The 16,492-nt window shown below is 36.4% G+C and overlaps 1 protein-coding gene and 1 non-coding gene across 6 annotated transcripts in view; both read right to left on the reverse strand.

The window, feature by feature from the left end:
- Window positions 1-184: 184 nt before the first annotated feature.
- The window catches only part of Cwf19l1 (CWF19 like cell cycle control factor 1), a 22,551-nt gene continuing 6,243 nt past the window's right edge, over window positions 185-16,492 (reverse strand). For 4 of the 5 annotated variants that reach the window (XM_015494648.2, XM_015494650.2, XM_015494646.2 and 1 more), the window contains exons 5-14: window positions 14,685-14,899; window positions 12,664-12,782; window positions 11,577-11,661; window positions 9,569-9,709; window positions 8,308-8,419; window positions 7,614-7,693; window positions 4,996-5,205; window positions 4,114-4,233; window positions 3,813-3,910; window positions 185-613 (exon numbers count right to left, since the gene is read on the reverse strand). In XM_015494648.2, coding sequence (XP_015350134.1) covers window positions 469-613; window positions 3,813-3,910; window positions 4,114-4,233; window positions 4,996-5,205; window positions 7,614-7,693; window positions 8,308-8,419; window positions 9,569-9,709; window positions 11,577-11,661; window positions 12,664-12,782; window positions 14,685-14,774 — 1,200 coding nt within the window. In that variant the 5' untranslated portion in view covers window positions 14,775-14,899 and the 3' untranslated portion in view covers window positions 185-468. Of the gene's footprint in view, window positions 614-3,812; window positions 3,911-4,113; window positions 4,234-4,995; window positions 5,206-7,613; window positions 7,694-8,307; window positions 8,420-9,568; window positions 9,710-11,576; window positions 11,662-12,663; window positions 12,783-14,684; window positions 14,900-16,492 lie in introns of those variants that run through there. The other variant, XM_015494649.2, reaches the window with a different exon arrangement.
- Window positions 4,423-4,569, reverse strand: LOC125618011. Its single transcript, XR_007349220.1, has one exon. It is a non-coding gene; the product is annotated as a small nucleolar RNA SNORA12 (small nucleolar RNA).

Here is a 16,492-nt window from a genome sequence, read left to right on the forward strand (position 1 = left end):
GGGGGGGGGGGGGGAGAGTGGATAGCAAGGCCCATGAGACCCTTCTCTACCCTGAATTGCTCAGGGAGAAACCACCCTGTATGATTGTGGACTAACAGCTGGGCCTAAAGCTCTGCCTTTTCTATTGCACATACTACTTTGTTTCATTTCAATGGTCATAGGCAACATAAACACAAGACCCTTCTCAACCAGGGAAGATTTTATTTAATAGTTTAAGTTTTTGAAAATGTAGATAAACATAAGCTGTTCTTAGAGCTGGATAATAGATATGCTTTTAACATAGAATTTTAATCCTAGAATGATTTTTCTAAAACAAACAAAAAAAGAAAAGAGAAACAACCTCGTTCCTAGGCCTCTTGCTGCAGGCAGGTTCCATGGGAATGCACAAAAGAGGCAGGGAAACAGTCCTTATGGAAGACTGTGAACATTTCCTATGAGGTTCATAAAGTGCCCTTCTCTTCCCTTTGCTTAGTCATCCAGAGTAAAGTCAAAGGGTTCAAAGTCTTTCCGGAAGCGACGAGCCAGAATCTCCTCTTCTTCCTTGCTGATTTGACACTGTCTCCAGTCAGACTTGTTAGGAATATTAAGAATAGCTTCACTGGCCAATACTTCCCTACAGAAAGAACAAAGAGGTCAAAGTCAGAAATATTTGCCCTAAGCCCCCTCCTTCCTTGGTCTTTCTCCAGTCAGACCCAACATCACCCAAAGAAACTACACATATTTCTCTGTCTGCTCATACTGTTCTCTGCCATCTTGTCTATCAAAATCATACCTATTTTAAGTGATCAGCTCAAGTCCTACCTCTTTCCTGATCCCTCATATCTCATTTACTTTTCCTTCTCTGGAACAACTTGAACTATAATATTGGTACTTATAGAGGCAACATGGAATAGTAGGAAGAGGGCAGGCACTGATGTCAGAAAGATCAGAGACTGGATTCCATTTCTAGCTCTGCCACTATAACCTGAACAGACTACTTCATCTCTTTAAGTCTTGATTTCCTCACCTATGAGAGGCAAAAAAAAAGTACCTACCTTACAGGATTTTATGATGTACAAAGGGGACAATCAAAATACTATATTATCTATGATCCTACTTTAAACTGTAGTTTGGTCATCCCAACTAGAACATGAGTTTTCCGAGGCAGGTGCAGTCAGGTGTCATAACTATTCTGACTTAAAATGCTTCTGCATCTTATTATAGGGGGGTAACACCTATATAGGCACACCAACACAAGCTCAATATGAAGAAAACAATGTATTTTAGTTCGCAAGACCAAAGATACATATACACAAGTTCCTTCTAATTTCTGTTGCTTTATATTTTTACTTATTTTTATACATTAGAAATAATTTTATGTTTCTACTTGGTTCATTTTCTACTGTGAAACTACAATAGAAGAGTTGGAAATAAATGATGAGTCTTCTAAAAGTCAAGACCTGAGCTCAAGTTCTAGCTTCCTGAGCAAACCTCGTGCCTACTTCTTCATATGCAAAATGAAGACAGAACCACTATTCTTACACAGCTGAGGGGGATAAAATGGCTTTTCAAGGCACACACAAACATTATTGGTGGGACTGCAAATAGGTGCAACCACTCTGGAAAACAGTATGGAGATTCCTTAAAAACCTTGGAATAGAACCACCATTTGACCCAGCTATCCCACTCCTTGGTCTATACCCAAAGGACTTTAAAACAGCATACTACAGTGATGCAGTCACATCAATGTTCATAGCATCACAATTCACAATAGCCAAACTGTGGAACAAACCTTCTATAGATGAATGGATAATGAAATTGTAGTATATATACACAATGGAATATTACTCAGCAATAAAAGAGAAAAAAATTATAATATTTGCAGGTAAATGGATGGAGTTGGAGAATATCATGCTAAGCAAAGTAAGCCAATCCCCCAAAACCAAAGGCTGAATATTTTCTCTGATAAGTGGATGCTAATCCACAATGGGGAAGGGGCATGGGACAAGTGGATGAACTTTGGATTGGCGAAGGGGAGGGAGGGAAGAGGAGGAGGCATGGGGGTAGGAAAGATGGTGGAATGAGATGGACAAGTTAACCTAGGTAATGTAGATTGCCCGAATCGTGTGAAACTACTTTGTGTACAACCAGAGAAGTGAAAAATTGTGCTCCATTTGTGTACAATGAACCGAAGAGCATCCTGCTGTCATGTATAATGATTAGAACAACAACAACAATAACAAAAAATGGCTTTTCAAGTATTTTGTTAAGTATAAAATGCTATTAACTACAAATCAGTATTTGGAAAAACAATGTTGAAATATCAGTGACTATCATAAGCACAAAACCATTCAAAGGATCTTCCTTTTGTTGGCTTTACATGTCTGTGGGCTTTATATGTCTGCTTATATCATCAATGTATAGCTGCATCTGTTGTCAAGGCAACAACAAAAAGATCAAGTCAGATGTTTGGAGTGTATAACACTTTTATTCTCATTTTCAATTATCTCTTTGAAAATGTAGACGACTACATTTACTGGATTTATCCAATGGGATAAATGAATGAATTTATCATTCCAAATGAATACAGGAAGGGTTCAAGGTTCACTCTCAATCCAGTCTTAAAATATAGCTGCAATTCACTGAAACAGTATCATATAATCCATTCTATACATTTTTTACTCCCTTTCATACTCTTTGTCTTTTCTTGTCAACCACTTTTTTTTTTTTAAAGAACAATACATTGTCTTTATTTTATTTTATTTTTTAAAGAGAGAGAGAGAGAGACAGAATTTTTTAATATTTATTTTTTAGTTTTCGGCAGACACAACATCTTTGTTTGTATGTGGTGCTAAGGATCGAACCCAGGCCGCACGCATGCCAGGCGAGCGCACTACTGCTTGAGCCACATCCCCAGCCCCATTGTCAACCACTTTCTGTCTTTGATCTTTGCGTAACTGATTCTATTCCCTGTATGATCTTGCACTCATGTTTTGCCTAATATGAGAAGCACAAATGAAGTCTCATTGAGACTCTTAGAACTACAGAATAATGAGGTTAAGACCTCACATTTGGGTCTACCAGACCTGGGTTTGAATCACTGTGTGATCATGGGCATGCAAATCAACCCCTGTTAAACTAGGCTATCCAAAAAAATTGCTACTAGCCAGATGTAGCTGTTTGAATTTAAACTCTTAATTAATTAAAATTAAATAAAATAAAAAATTTAGTCCCTCAGTCATTTAGCTACATTTTCAAGTGTCTACTAGCTAATGATTACTATACTGGATAGTGTAGTTTTGTAGAACATTTCCATCTTTGTGGAAAGTTCATTTGGTACTGCTTTAGAGTCTCATTCTCTATATTGGTAAACTGGGATGACAGTTCCTACTTTATGGAGTTGTGAAGATTAAATAAGACATGAAAAAATGTATGTAATGTTTTTGGCATAGTGTCTGACCCACTGTATATGCTCAATGGGTAGCACTTCACGCTTCTAGCTGAAATGTCCTCACACCAATCTCTGCCCTCTAAGTCTCTCTCTAAAGTTCAACTTTGACCATTTCATAAAGCTTTATGCTTCATAGAAACGAACTCTTCTCTCCTATGAATTTCTAAAGGACAGTGCTCTCCAAAACTCTGTCATGGTACTCTTCACATTTTGTATCACATGACTGTCATATATGTAAATACCTGTGTTGCCCTAAAATTATAAGTTCCTTCTGTAAAGGACTATTTCCTCTTTGGCTTTTTATTAATTATTCATGCAGACTACCACTATGTTTATAGTAGATCTAGTGAAAATACACTGAAATGAAGGAAAACATACAAACCTTCCAAACTGCAAAGGAAAATTCTTCTTAATTCTGTGGAAAAGCTTCTCTCCTGTGTCAAGTTCAACATAAAAATATGCCGCGCCAGGCTGTGCAATCTAAAGTAAACAGAGTTGTATGAGGACACACAATAGTGTTTTGAAAACCTAAAATCCTAACTCATTTCTTATAAGTTCTGATTTGGCAAAGAATTCAGTCTAGAAGGAAAGAAAACAGATATGCGAGTAGCTGCAGATCCCAAACTACTTAGTGGAACTATAGTTTAAAAAGCCATCACCATCACCATCCTCTTTTGTTTCACCTGCTTGATGTCAGAGTGCTCTGGGATTTCCAACAGCTCTATCTGTTGCTCTTGAGCCTGGGTAATGAAGGCATCTTTAATGTCATCAGTAGCACAGCAGCTGAGTGGCACAGGAATGACCTGGGCAGAGGTGTGGGGAATAATGGGAATTCTTTGTACACATTCCAGAGAGGTTGTATCTGCATAGTCTCAGAGAAATAGCAAATCCATCACAGGGGTAGAGATACACCCCTCAGCACAGACTCTCCTCAGGCCAGACAGGCCTTTGTCAGCCCGTCTGTAGGACTTAAACTTATGAGCTAGACTGCCACTTGTGGGAGCCAATCTCTGATGCAGGAAAAACTTAAGAAAGATCTCTCTGTTTTTAAGTCAATGGCAGCTCCTATATAATGTATGTGGCAGAATCAGGCCTATTTGAAAACTTAACAAATGAGCCAGAAAGAAACCACCACAATTACAAATTATCCATAAACAATTGCCAAATTTCTGAGCTGCTAGCCCCGTGCCAGCTGTGAGATTACATCCTACCTCTAAGGCTTCACTCATGCAGGACTTCCACACAAAATATCCAAACCTTTCTAAACTCTTACCCGTAAGGCCCGCGTCTTCCTTGGAACCTTCCCATACCTTTTCTAAACAAGATATCATCTTGCTATTCATTTACATCCATCATGTACTTTCCTATGAAATCTCTGGGGTAATCATTAGATACTTCGGCCTTTTAAATGAACATTATTTAAAAATTGTTATGAAAATTCATATTAAACACTTTAAATATTAAACTAAAATTAAATAATAAAGTTAGCCATTATTTAAATATTTATTTATCAATATCAAGATTACCAGAGTGTCCTTCCAAATTTCTAGACAGATACCACCTACCTGTAGCTGGAGATGATGGCTTTTATAATTTCTCTCAAAAAGAACACATCGCTTCCCTCGATTCTTAAAGAAGCGTCTCAGTGTAGCCTTATACTTCTCCACTTCCTCCACCACCTCTGCTGAAAGCTCCACTACTGACTGGTAGTGTCCAATAGGCAGAATGAGGACATGGTCATCAGATAAGCCTCCTTTAGCCAGGGCAAGGTAGCACTAAAGAACAGTTGAGAACAATATTGCATATGTATGATCCAGGGAGCAAAGCTTACGCAAAGAGTAAGCTTATGCCAGGCATGGTGGTGCACATCTGTAATCCCAGCTACTGGTAAGGTTGAGGTAGGAGTACCACAGGTAAGGCCAGTTTGGGCAACTTTGTAAGACCCTATCTCAAAATAAAATAAAAAGGGATGGGGATGTAGCTCAGTGGTAGAGTGCTTGCTAGAATGCACAAGGCCCTATGTTCAGTCCCCAGAACAATAAGTAAATAAATAGTGAGACTGAGGATGTAGAGAAAAGTGCTTAAAAACACTATTAACAGATATTCTTGAACTTTTAAAAAATCTGGTTTTGGATGTAAGAAACTTTTATGTAAGAATCAAATAAACTGGGAATATACAAGAAGACTTTTGGCTTCACAGACCAGAGTTGAAAATTGTAATAAACACCAATTGGGTTGTTCCTCCCAGGCTCTAAACTTAAAACCAAATTTTCAGTTATCACCACTTGCCCTTTAACTACAGAAAAGTACCACTTCTGATTTCAAAATGACCACTATCTGCCTCCCTGATAATATCCAGTTCTTATATCTCACCCCCAAATACACACAAAAAAGACAAAGATTACATGATTAGCATCCAATGTCCTTCCAGCTTTAAGCTGCTGATTAAATTGTACAAAGTTAAGGGAAACACAACCTAATAGGGTGGAAGGAAGGAGTTGAACTCAGATACATTAAAAGAGGTAGAAAACTATGGTTTCTAACAATGAATTTCAGTCTTCAAAAGTAACTAAAACATTTCTGTCAAAATAAAAACATGCAAGACTGTTCTATTGTCAGATACTCTGAAAGACAGACACTGTGAGTGAATAGACAAGGATCCAATTAATACCAATGCAGACAAATATAGAATTCAAAATTAAAGCTCAAGAAAGGTGTCATTTATTTCTATCTACAATGAGAAAAATCCAATACAATGACAGGATATGTATTGAAAACAAACTAAAGCATAAGCCTCCTTGATTTATTTGGTAGAAAGGACCAAGCAAATCTACAGTTAGTTTTCCATATGACTAAGTTCATCAAAACCTCACAGGCACTAAATTTTTTATTTTACAATAACCGTTTTTACTGTGTTTTAAAAGGTTACTCCAGAAGTCTGTCTTCTGGTCTTCTCTTTGTCACAGGATCACTGTCATAAACATCAACTTGTATTCTGTGATATGAATTCTTTGTTTATTAAAGTCTAAACTAAATAGCTTCCCACCTCTAATGCATACTTCCAGTTCCTGTGAACAGTTTCACACCTGCAAAATATCCTCCTACTCTTTCAAGTGCTCTTTCTAATCTCCTCCATGCTTAGGTTATCTCAAATAATATATAAATAGAACTTGAATGAATGTTTCTCCCAGCAATAAAACGCAATTTAAAAGCTAATTTTGCAATAGTATGTTTGGACTCTAAGCAGACTTTCTCCCCTTTTTATCAGTTTGTGACTAAGGGCCATCAGCATACATCCCTCGAGGAAGACTCAACACAGGCAGAGAAATATAGAGGGGAAAGTCTAATAAAAGGTGAACAAGAAGAATGGCTTGAGATGGGGGATTCTAAACCCTTTGCCAGAGACACAAAGGTCATTAGAAGTTTTCAAGGGAGTTCTACCAGACAAAGGACAGTACAGGCAAATAAAACTTGACTACTATGTCTAGGCTCTAGGCTAAAATGTTCATGTGGCCTCCTACTTGAGGTGTTAAACTGAGTCAAAAACAAGACCTGAGATGCCCCTTATGAAACAGAATAACTTCCCTGTGAGACATGAATTTATCAGGGCTCTTTTCAGCCTGAATAAAACCATACACTTGCATGCAAATTTTATACAGGTGTATTATTCTAATAGCCATAAAGTGAAAAACACTCAAATATCCCATAAGTGGTGAATGGATAAATAAAATGTGGTACATTCATACAAGGAATACTATTTGGCAATAAAAATGAATAAAATACTGATACATTCTATAACACGGATGAACCTCAAGAAAATATAATACTAGTAAAAGAAGGCCGACCACATATTATATAATTCTAGTTATATTAGTTATATTAAATGTCCAAAATCCCCCACAAACCTATAAAGACAGAAAGTACACCAGTAGTTTTCTGGGGCTGAGGGTAGGAACAAAAATTAACTGCAAATGGGCACATGAAATTTTATTGGAGTGATGGAAATGTTTTAAAACTGTATTACATGATGGATGCATGACTCAGTAAGCTTACTGAATATCACTGAACTGTATACTTAAAATGGATATGTTTTGTATGTGGATCTTGCCTTAATAAAGTTAATAAAAAAACAAATGAGCAGGTTCTTCTCTGTAAAAGGTAAAAGTCCATGGAAGTAACTCACATGTGTGCCAATGTTGACCACCAAATGCTTTTCCACTTCAGGGCTGGCAAGGCAAAACCAGCATGGTCCTGGAGGCTGAGCTTTAAGTGGAAGAAAGCCAAGTGTTACTATGGTCTAAGCACTATAACATATAATCACCATATAGAATTCAGCCTTGTTTGATATTTATATACTGCAAAGATTGCATACAGCACTGCAGCAATGGGCTGGACATGTGCTCCTCAATATAGCCATAGCCACGCAGCACCATTTTCAATGAAACTAAACCTCTTTTAGAAAAGTTCTGAATTTATAACTAATCCACAGGTAGGTGATCCACAAACAGATAATCACATATTGACTGAAGTAGCACATACTGGCAAAAGGCTGCAATGAAAGAACTCTGGACTGGGTGTAGGTATACTACTTCTAGTCTCAGCTGTGCCAGTGTCAAATCTCAAGATCCTGGGTAACATTTTATACTCCCTAAAATGGCCTTAAAGTCCATCCTCTCAGTTTGATTATTCTATAATTTTATTAATCTATAGGTTTTGTATGTACTTTTTACTTCATCATGTCTTATTGACACATTTTATTTTTACTTTTCCTCTTAATGACTCTCTACAATTTCCTTCTGCCAGAAGATGATCTCTTTATAAGGCTGCTTTCCAAAAACTCCAAAATAATAGGAAACCTCTGAAACCAAGGTACTTACGAGGTTTGCGAGGCTGCTTTGGGTGAGGAGATTTGCTATCTCTGCCTGTGGATGAACGCTTCCTTCCCTGCTTTTCATTTAAATCAAAGAAGAACTGACAGGCTGAATCTTCCTGGAATGACCAAAGAGAGAAAAGTATATTATTCAACTAACTTTTAAACAAAAAGTCAGTTATTCACACACAAGGGAACATTCCAACCACATCTAGTCTGTTTCCTATAGCCCTTCCTGCCAATTCTAGGGAACAAAAATATTTTCCAACCCTGGTGCCAGGATTCTCAGTCATATATCTCAACATACCATGCTACCAACTTCATTTCTTAGGAAAAACAAGTTAAAATTAAGGCTATAGAGCAATTGTTACCTAAAACAGAATAATATGAACCTACCCAAAATTCCTTTTCCTTTCTCAATAGGGAGAAAGGAATAGTCCCACAGTTTCACAGGTTGAACAAATCTAATTAAACTTTAATTAAAGAGATGAGAAATCAGAGCCATTAGAAACAACAGTAAAAAGAGAAGACAAAAAAGCCTTTTTGAAAAGATAGAAATGTCCGAGAAAGCAGACCATGAATCCTAATAAGGAAACTTGATATTTGTTGCTTTAGTGGGAGAAAAAATTATTTCAGAAAAATCTATAATTAGGAAAACTTATTCACAGTGAATCTTATTCCCTTATAGCAATCATGCTAAAATTATTATAGATTATATTGCTACCAAGCTAGATCTCTGCTTTAAAAGCTAAGAATAGATAATTAACTTTTAAACAAGGAAAAACTTAACATATGAAAAACCCCAATATATGAAACAAATTTAGACAAAGACTTAACATGAAACTGTGAGCCTCAAATTACAATAAAAAAATACTAGCTTAGTCGAAATCTACTTATACTTCCTAAACACTACTATAATTTCCCAAGAAAAAACAAGATTTTTATTCTGAGGATTAAACTTGTCTTATGTACTAAACTATACCCAGGAAAAGTACAACTGGCACCAGGCATGGTGGCTCGCACCTGTATTCCCAATGACTTGGGAGGCTGAGGCAAGAGGATTGCAAGTTCAAGACCAGCCTCAGTAAATTAGTAAAGCCCAAAGCAACTTAGTGAGATCTTTTACCAAAATAAAAAAAGGCTAGGATGTAGCTCAGAGGAAAAGCACTCTTGGGTTCAATTCCCAGTACCCAAAAAAATAAAATAAAATAAAATACACCTAGCAATCCTGGCAACCCAGAAAATACCACCCCTCAACCAGAATGTACCTCAGGGATAGGAATTTGCTTTCCTATGGATGCTTCCTTTCCAGATTTTCTGTAAGGATTTTCAGTGACATCTGGAGGCTGTTTTACCAGTTCTGCTGTATCCATTAGTTTCATGGGAACAATACTGAATGCATAAAGATACTTCAGAGAAAAAACAAACAAACAAACATAACATTAAGGGAAATACTGTATATCCAAATGTAGTAAGCCTGTATTACTGGGAAGATTTCACAGAAAGAACCTGAAATTGATTAAAAGCCTGCCTGAGGCTCAGAGAATATACAGTGATAAATCAAAAGCCAATTCAGTGGCCTCTGTAGAGGTAGCCAAGCACTCATGAAATAATAAGCAACAAATCAAAATCCAGCCCTTACACCAATCAGGGACCCTTACTTAGATTAAGGAGCAGAAACAACTGTCCAGAGGGACTAGCTCCATAACCTTTGAAGACAAGCTGCTTCTATCTATGAGTCCTTCATCTTTATGAATAGATTCTGTCAACACTATCATTCTTTTTTCCTAATGAAACTTACAATTGGAAAACTCAAGGTTTCCCTCTAATACTATACAAATTCTGCTATATATGCTGATAAAATTTTCTTAAGAACTAGTAGCAAAGAAGTAAATAGTCATATATAAATATCTAGAATCTTTGACGTATAGAGATTGAAAACTTTAGATGTGAGTAGATGCTTAACCTTACCACGATCAGGGAAATGCAACCAAGTAAATCTATCAGATTGGCAAAAGCTTCAATAAAAATCTGACACTATCCAGTGAGAGTGTGGAGAGGAAAAGAAAAAAAAAAAAGAAAAGAAAACTATTCTGCTAGTAGCAGTACAGATTGGAACAAAGTTTTGAGATGAATGCCTGCCTAACTTTAAAATGTGCATAGTCTTTGGCTGAAATGTGAGTCGCTTACATGTCTCTGAGAGTAAAGCTATACACTGAAAATACTTAAGAGTACTATTTAGTTTAAAAAGTCAATTAAAAATAATTACAACTGGGTGAGGTGGCACTCTCCTATAATCCCAGCTACTTGGGAGGCTGAGGCAGGGGGATTGCAAGTTCAAGGCCAACCTGAGCAACTTAGAGGGACTCAATTTCAAAATAAAAACTACAAAGGGTTGGGAATATAGTTCAGTGATAGACTCCTTGAGTCCTTGCCTGGTATGTGCAAGGCCCTGGATTTGACCCCCAGCACCTCAAACAAACAAACAAACAAACAAACAAAAAACTACAAATCTAAACTTGCTAAGAAAGAACTGAGCTTAGAAGCTTAAAATATGAAAAAGAACTAAATATGTTTTGCTTATCTTTTGTACGTACATTTTCTGTGGCATATTATATAGGAATAAGCTTTAGATAATTCAGGCAGATGATTTTGCCTATTTTCCCACTGGACCAATTCTGATTTTAGCTCTCTTAATCCACAACAAACTGTTTTTGGCCTAGGAAATCAGAAATGCTCTCAGGGAAGTGAGAAAAGCAACCTACCCTTCTGGTATCTTCTTCTGTATCACCTGAACTATTTTCTAATACAAATGAACTATTTTCTAATTCAAGGATGAATTTCAGACATCACTAATAATTTAATTTCCAAAGCCAAAGAAGACGTAGGTAAATCCTTTGGAAAATTTTATTATTTCAGCTAAAGGAAGTTGTTAAGAGAAGCAAAGAAGAATGCCATCTAAGGGCAAAGTCACAAATACCCATAGAGAAAACCACATGGATGTTTAAGGAAAGGAATACCGTTCATTTGATAGTTTGCTTTTATTCCACGGAACCTATTTTTTCCCAAACCTTTCTCTAAAATATCCTTAAAAAAAAAAAAAAAATCCAAGGAAACCTAACCCTTCATCACTTTAACTCTACAAAGGAATCTGAAGCTGCTGGGATTTTTTAATTGGGGAGAAGGGAAGTTCTGAATGCTACATGGACAAGAGAAACAAACAATGAACAAGCAGACAATGAACATTAACCTACTGCCAAATATTCAAATCTTTACCTTTTTCTTTTCTGGATTCCCAACATTTGCCAGGGCTATGAACCGGGTGGCATGCTGTGCATTTTCTTGTAGAACGACATGGTTTCTAGAACATATTTGAGAGATAACAGGTTACCAGCACTTTACTTTTGATTTTTAACTATGAAATATGACCATGAAAAGAGCAGAGGTCCTAAATCCACCACCACAAATCATATAATCTCAGAGAAGTTACCTATCTATCTTGTAGGATTTATCTATCTATCTGGTAGTTTAAAAATTCCTAACTCACAGGGTTGTTGTTATAAAGACATGAGATCATGTCTCTGAAAATAACCAAAATTCCAATGTTTGGTTTCGAAAAAAGAGTTGTGAGATTGTCAAAATGTTAATAATTGCTGAAGCTAGCTGGTGGGAACATGATGGTTCATTTTATTATTCTTTCTTCTTTTGTGTAATAAGCTGAAATAGCAAAACTTAAAAAAAAAAGTGCTCTAAGTGGAAAAAACATGCCTCTAATAGTAACATTTACTATGATTTTCCCCCCCAGGTAAAAATATAAATATACCAAAGTATCTATATAATATAGAAAAAAATAACTAAAACTAAAACAAAATACTTTTTGAGCTCTTCTATGTTTTAAATGTTTATTTCACTAAGCAACAATTACTTTAATTAAAAGAAAAAAAGTAAGTTAAATTAAAACAAACAAAAAGCAGGGGGTAGAAGGAGAGACCTGATGCAAGTACTTGATTTCTAAACCGAAATAATTCCACAGTTACTGTACTGAGAGTTGAACTTTCAATACTATACCAAAAAAATTGGTTTGATCCAATGATAACAGGACCTAATGTGCGATAAAGGACTACAATGATTATACAGTAGTATAACCTCAGACCCTCAAACTTAAAGGGACCTTACAGTACAATTCCTTTTATTTCAAGTTAGGGAACAAACTCAGAGAAGACGAATGACTTGAGGGTAATTTGATCCAGTGCCAAAAGGAACCAAGATGATATAAAACTAAAAATGAGCAAGATACATGTCTATACACAGAAGATTCAAGACAAATTCTTCAAAAAGTCAAAAAGAAGGAAATGTTATTCACCGATATGGAAGCCTCTCATAATATGACTTTTCCAAGGCAGCGAAATGATATCTTGGTTTTAAGCTTGTGGCAAGACTGGAGACCAAGGCAGAGCCACATTTTTTGGTATCCACTTCTCCCTGATAAATGAAAACTTGGTCATCCATACAGACTCAGAAATTATCAGGAAATAAGAGTCTTTGAAACATCTTTGAAATTTGTACATGGATACAAATGTAAGCAGCAGAATTTGTTCAGTGAATTTCATACCTACGGAAATCAGAGAAAAATCAAACACAAAGCTACTGGACTATTATGAATGGAGAAATAGGAATAATTATTAGAAACCAGAGGTTAAAAAGCAAGGTAACTGCTCTATACTAACATCCAAAACACATATTATTAAAACCTTTTTTAGAAAGTAAGGTCTTTCTCTGGAGCCCACAAAAATTTACCTCTATAATGTGCTTTGTAGTGCAACTATGTATCTGTCAATGCAGAAAGTAAAATTTAAAAGCTAGCCTTCATATCTCTAAGGAGCCAACAGAATATTAAAGGATCTCATCACATAGGCTACAGTTAAGGAAATGGCGGTTTGCACCAACACCATTGCTAAAAGGCTTCTAAGTAACACAGTTTTTCAAAAGTTAGCCTGTTCCCAGAATATCCCTAGCTTCTGTTAATAATCAATTACATGATCTCTCTTCTCAAAGAAATTATTAGCTGGAAATAAATTAGCAAAGTTTATTTTCTACTAAGTAAGGCAGGGACTTCCTTTTGTCTTATTTTTGCCTCCTTTAAGTTTCTGCTGAGGGGCAGGGAATTGTTCTTGAAGTTAGTCATAGTTTCTTAGAGACTGGTGGACTCTATGGTTTCTTCCCCGTAAATATCCTGTAGTTATTATTAACTTTAATCAAAGTCCTTTTTTAGTACTCCCCCCACACACATCAAATGAAGGGGCTTAATTTTCGCATCTTTCCTTACAGAGCACCACATGTCTTTCTCCTTTCTATCGTCACTTTGGCACCCCTTCTCTGAATCTTCCCTAGCTTTACTATACCATTATGCTGCAACTAGCATTAATCTTCATATTCTAGGTGAAACATAACCATGGGTTGGTAAAGGAAGAGAGCTTTGTCCCTTCTCCTGTTAACATTTTCCCTGATAATCTCTGCTATTTTGGGTGCTAAAGTTGGCCCTGGTCTACAGGTCACTCTTCTAGCTCATCACTGATAATTATAAATCCATTCATAGTGTTTTGTCCCCAAATGCATTCATTCTTCAATGAGGCTCAGTTGATGCTTTCTGCCCTCACATATAATCTTTCCTTCCTCCTTCCATCATGTTGCGATTGAACCCAGAATTAGGCAAGTGCTCTACCACCGAGCTACATCCCCAGCCCACACACATTTACAATATATTTCTTAGGCTGATGTCCACCAGTATAGTATTTCATTCTCCACAATAGCTGTTACTCCTGGTATATAGCCTTGAGATTACTCACAAAAATATTAAAATCAAATGCAATAATGAGCTCTAATGCATTCTAATACTGAAGTATTTCTAACAGAGAAGCACAAAATTTAAAAAATCTTTTCCCCATTTTTAGATTACTAAACTCAACCCCACAATTATTCAGTTTTTAAAAATACTTTGATAGCCAAAAAGCAGTAATCTAGACTAGAAAGAGGAAAATACAACTATAGAGCTGTCAATCGTAAATCTTTTCATTAAAAGTAAATTCTCAAACCATATTAAGAGAAGGTTTGAGAGAAATAAAGCAGAGATTAAAATTTAAAGAACCACCCATTTATAATTAAGATTTCAGTAATCTCATTTGTGAACCATATTTTTATGAGATCAACTTTTGTTTTGGTCAGTTTATATAGCTTTAAGAATTCTGAAAAACTTCACAAACGATTTATTGTGAAAGGTATCAAGAGTTAATACTATTCAATATAAAGAGAAATTTTTTCAAAAATGAAAAAGTCAACTTAAGCCAGTGCAATTTACTTTTAGAAATTCCAACAAGCACTACTCACAGAAGAATTCCCAAAGTTCCCCACATACTTGGGCCATGGAGATGTGAGCAAGATATCAACACCCTTAAACTGGGATGTTGAACACAGCATTGTTCTCAGGGAAGACACATCCTTAGGACTAAAACTGTAACCTGGAACTGGCTCAGTTAATGACTCTGTCCCACTGAGATATACAATCTGCAGGCCCGAGCTTCCAGTGAAGACACCTTTCCGACCTGGTTCAAAGAAAAATGGACAAGTTTTAATCAAAACTGCAGAAGGAAACATCATCAATAAGACAATGAATCTTTCTTCTCATGCCACAACTCTTCTATATCCCTGCCATTCTATATGCCTGAAGGAGTGTAAACTCCTATAGCCCTTCCCTGGCTGCTGCATATCAATGTTGCCTGACTCCAACAGTTCAGTCTGAGCAGCCCGTACATGGAGACTGCTGGTATGCATGGGTAAGTCTGTTCACACCAGCTGTGATACAAATATTATTGATAAAAGTTTGGAAGCAGTGATGAAGAAGAAAAAGGCTTTCTGCTTTTTAGAGAAGACTATACATAGACTAAAAGAAACCTAGACTTGAAAATAGGAGGAGGCAATAAGAAGAAAAACTAATTGCTCTGAGAAAGCTATAATCTACAAAAGGCTGCAACTTCTAATAAAAGGAAAATATATGGAAAGAGCAACTGTTTGAGAAAATTAGACTCTACTCTCCTCTAAAATTATATTCCCAGCTTGTCACCTTGATGCCATTCCTTCTGTTGTCTCCCAGATCTTGTCCTATCAATTTTTTACCTCCCTTTTTGAGTTTCTTCTCAACTGGTTCTATTTAGAAAAGAACAGAATACACTCAATCATCCCCATCCAAAAACACATTCTAAGGAACTTTCTCTTCTTCATTTTCAAATTTTTTGAATAGCACCTGCTCTCTAAGTGCCTTACCTCTTAGTTTCTTAACCCATTTCTATATAGTTTCCCTCTCTCACGTCTCTCTTAAAGGCCAGTAATCACCCTAGAGATTCTATGAACTTGACAATATCTTTATTACTCCAAACAGTACTATGAGCACCTCCCTTAGCCTACCCACTAGCTGAAGATATCTCCCTACAAAGTACATCTACCTACTTCCCTTCTCACTATATTTCTTCCTTAATAACTTGATCCTCTTCTCAGCTTTATTTTTCCTCTTCCACCACAAAGCCTAGACTATTTAACACTGACCCTGTTTATATACTCTAGAAAAAAGCTATCACTTCCAACTATATGTTGGGTATTCTGCCAACACTTAAATCATATCATATGCTCACCATCAAAACCACTGCTTGGAAGCTGGGGATGTGGCTCCGTAAGAGAACTTCCCTAGCATACATAAGGCCCTGTGTGTGATCAGCATGACAATAAATATGTAAGTAAACAAATAACTACTTATTCTTCTTGTTATGGGTCAGGCTATACAGGCAATGACCAAACAAAATCCATTTTGCCCTAAGACTCCACATGATATAAAAATCAACAGTTGCTTAGCATAGCATGTTTGGCACACAAAATGGCAATTCTTATACAATGTAAAATTGTTCTCTTTGGTTCCCATTTTTCTTGAACAATGTACCCTGTCAGAGATTGATTATCTGGAGGTTAGTAATCATTCCTAACTTGAACTCAAGTAGAGACGTTTTGACCCACTCCCTCTTATGCTTATGATTTTAGATCTCATGATATTTGTTTATGGCTTTGAATTATAGCAACAGCCACTTATGATTAATATGGCTTTAGACTATAAAAGGTGTACTCAAACCCCAGGGGGGCGGGGGGGGGGG

The sequence above is a fragment of the Marmota marmota genome, unplaced genomic scaffold (genome assembly GCF_001458135.2).
Source record: "Marmota marmota marmota unplaced genomic scaffold, marMar, whole genome shotgun sequence".
Taxonomy (NCBI): Eukaryota; Metazoa; Chordata; class Mammalia; order Rodentia; family Sciuridae; genus Marmota; species Marmota marmota.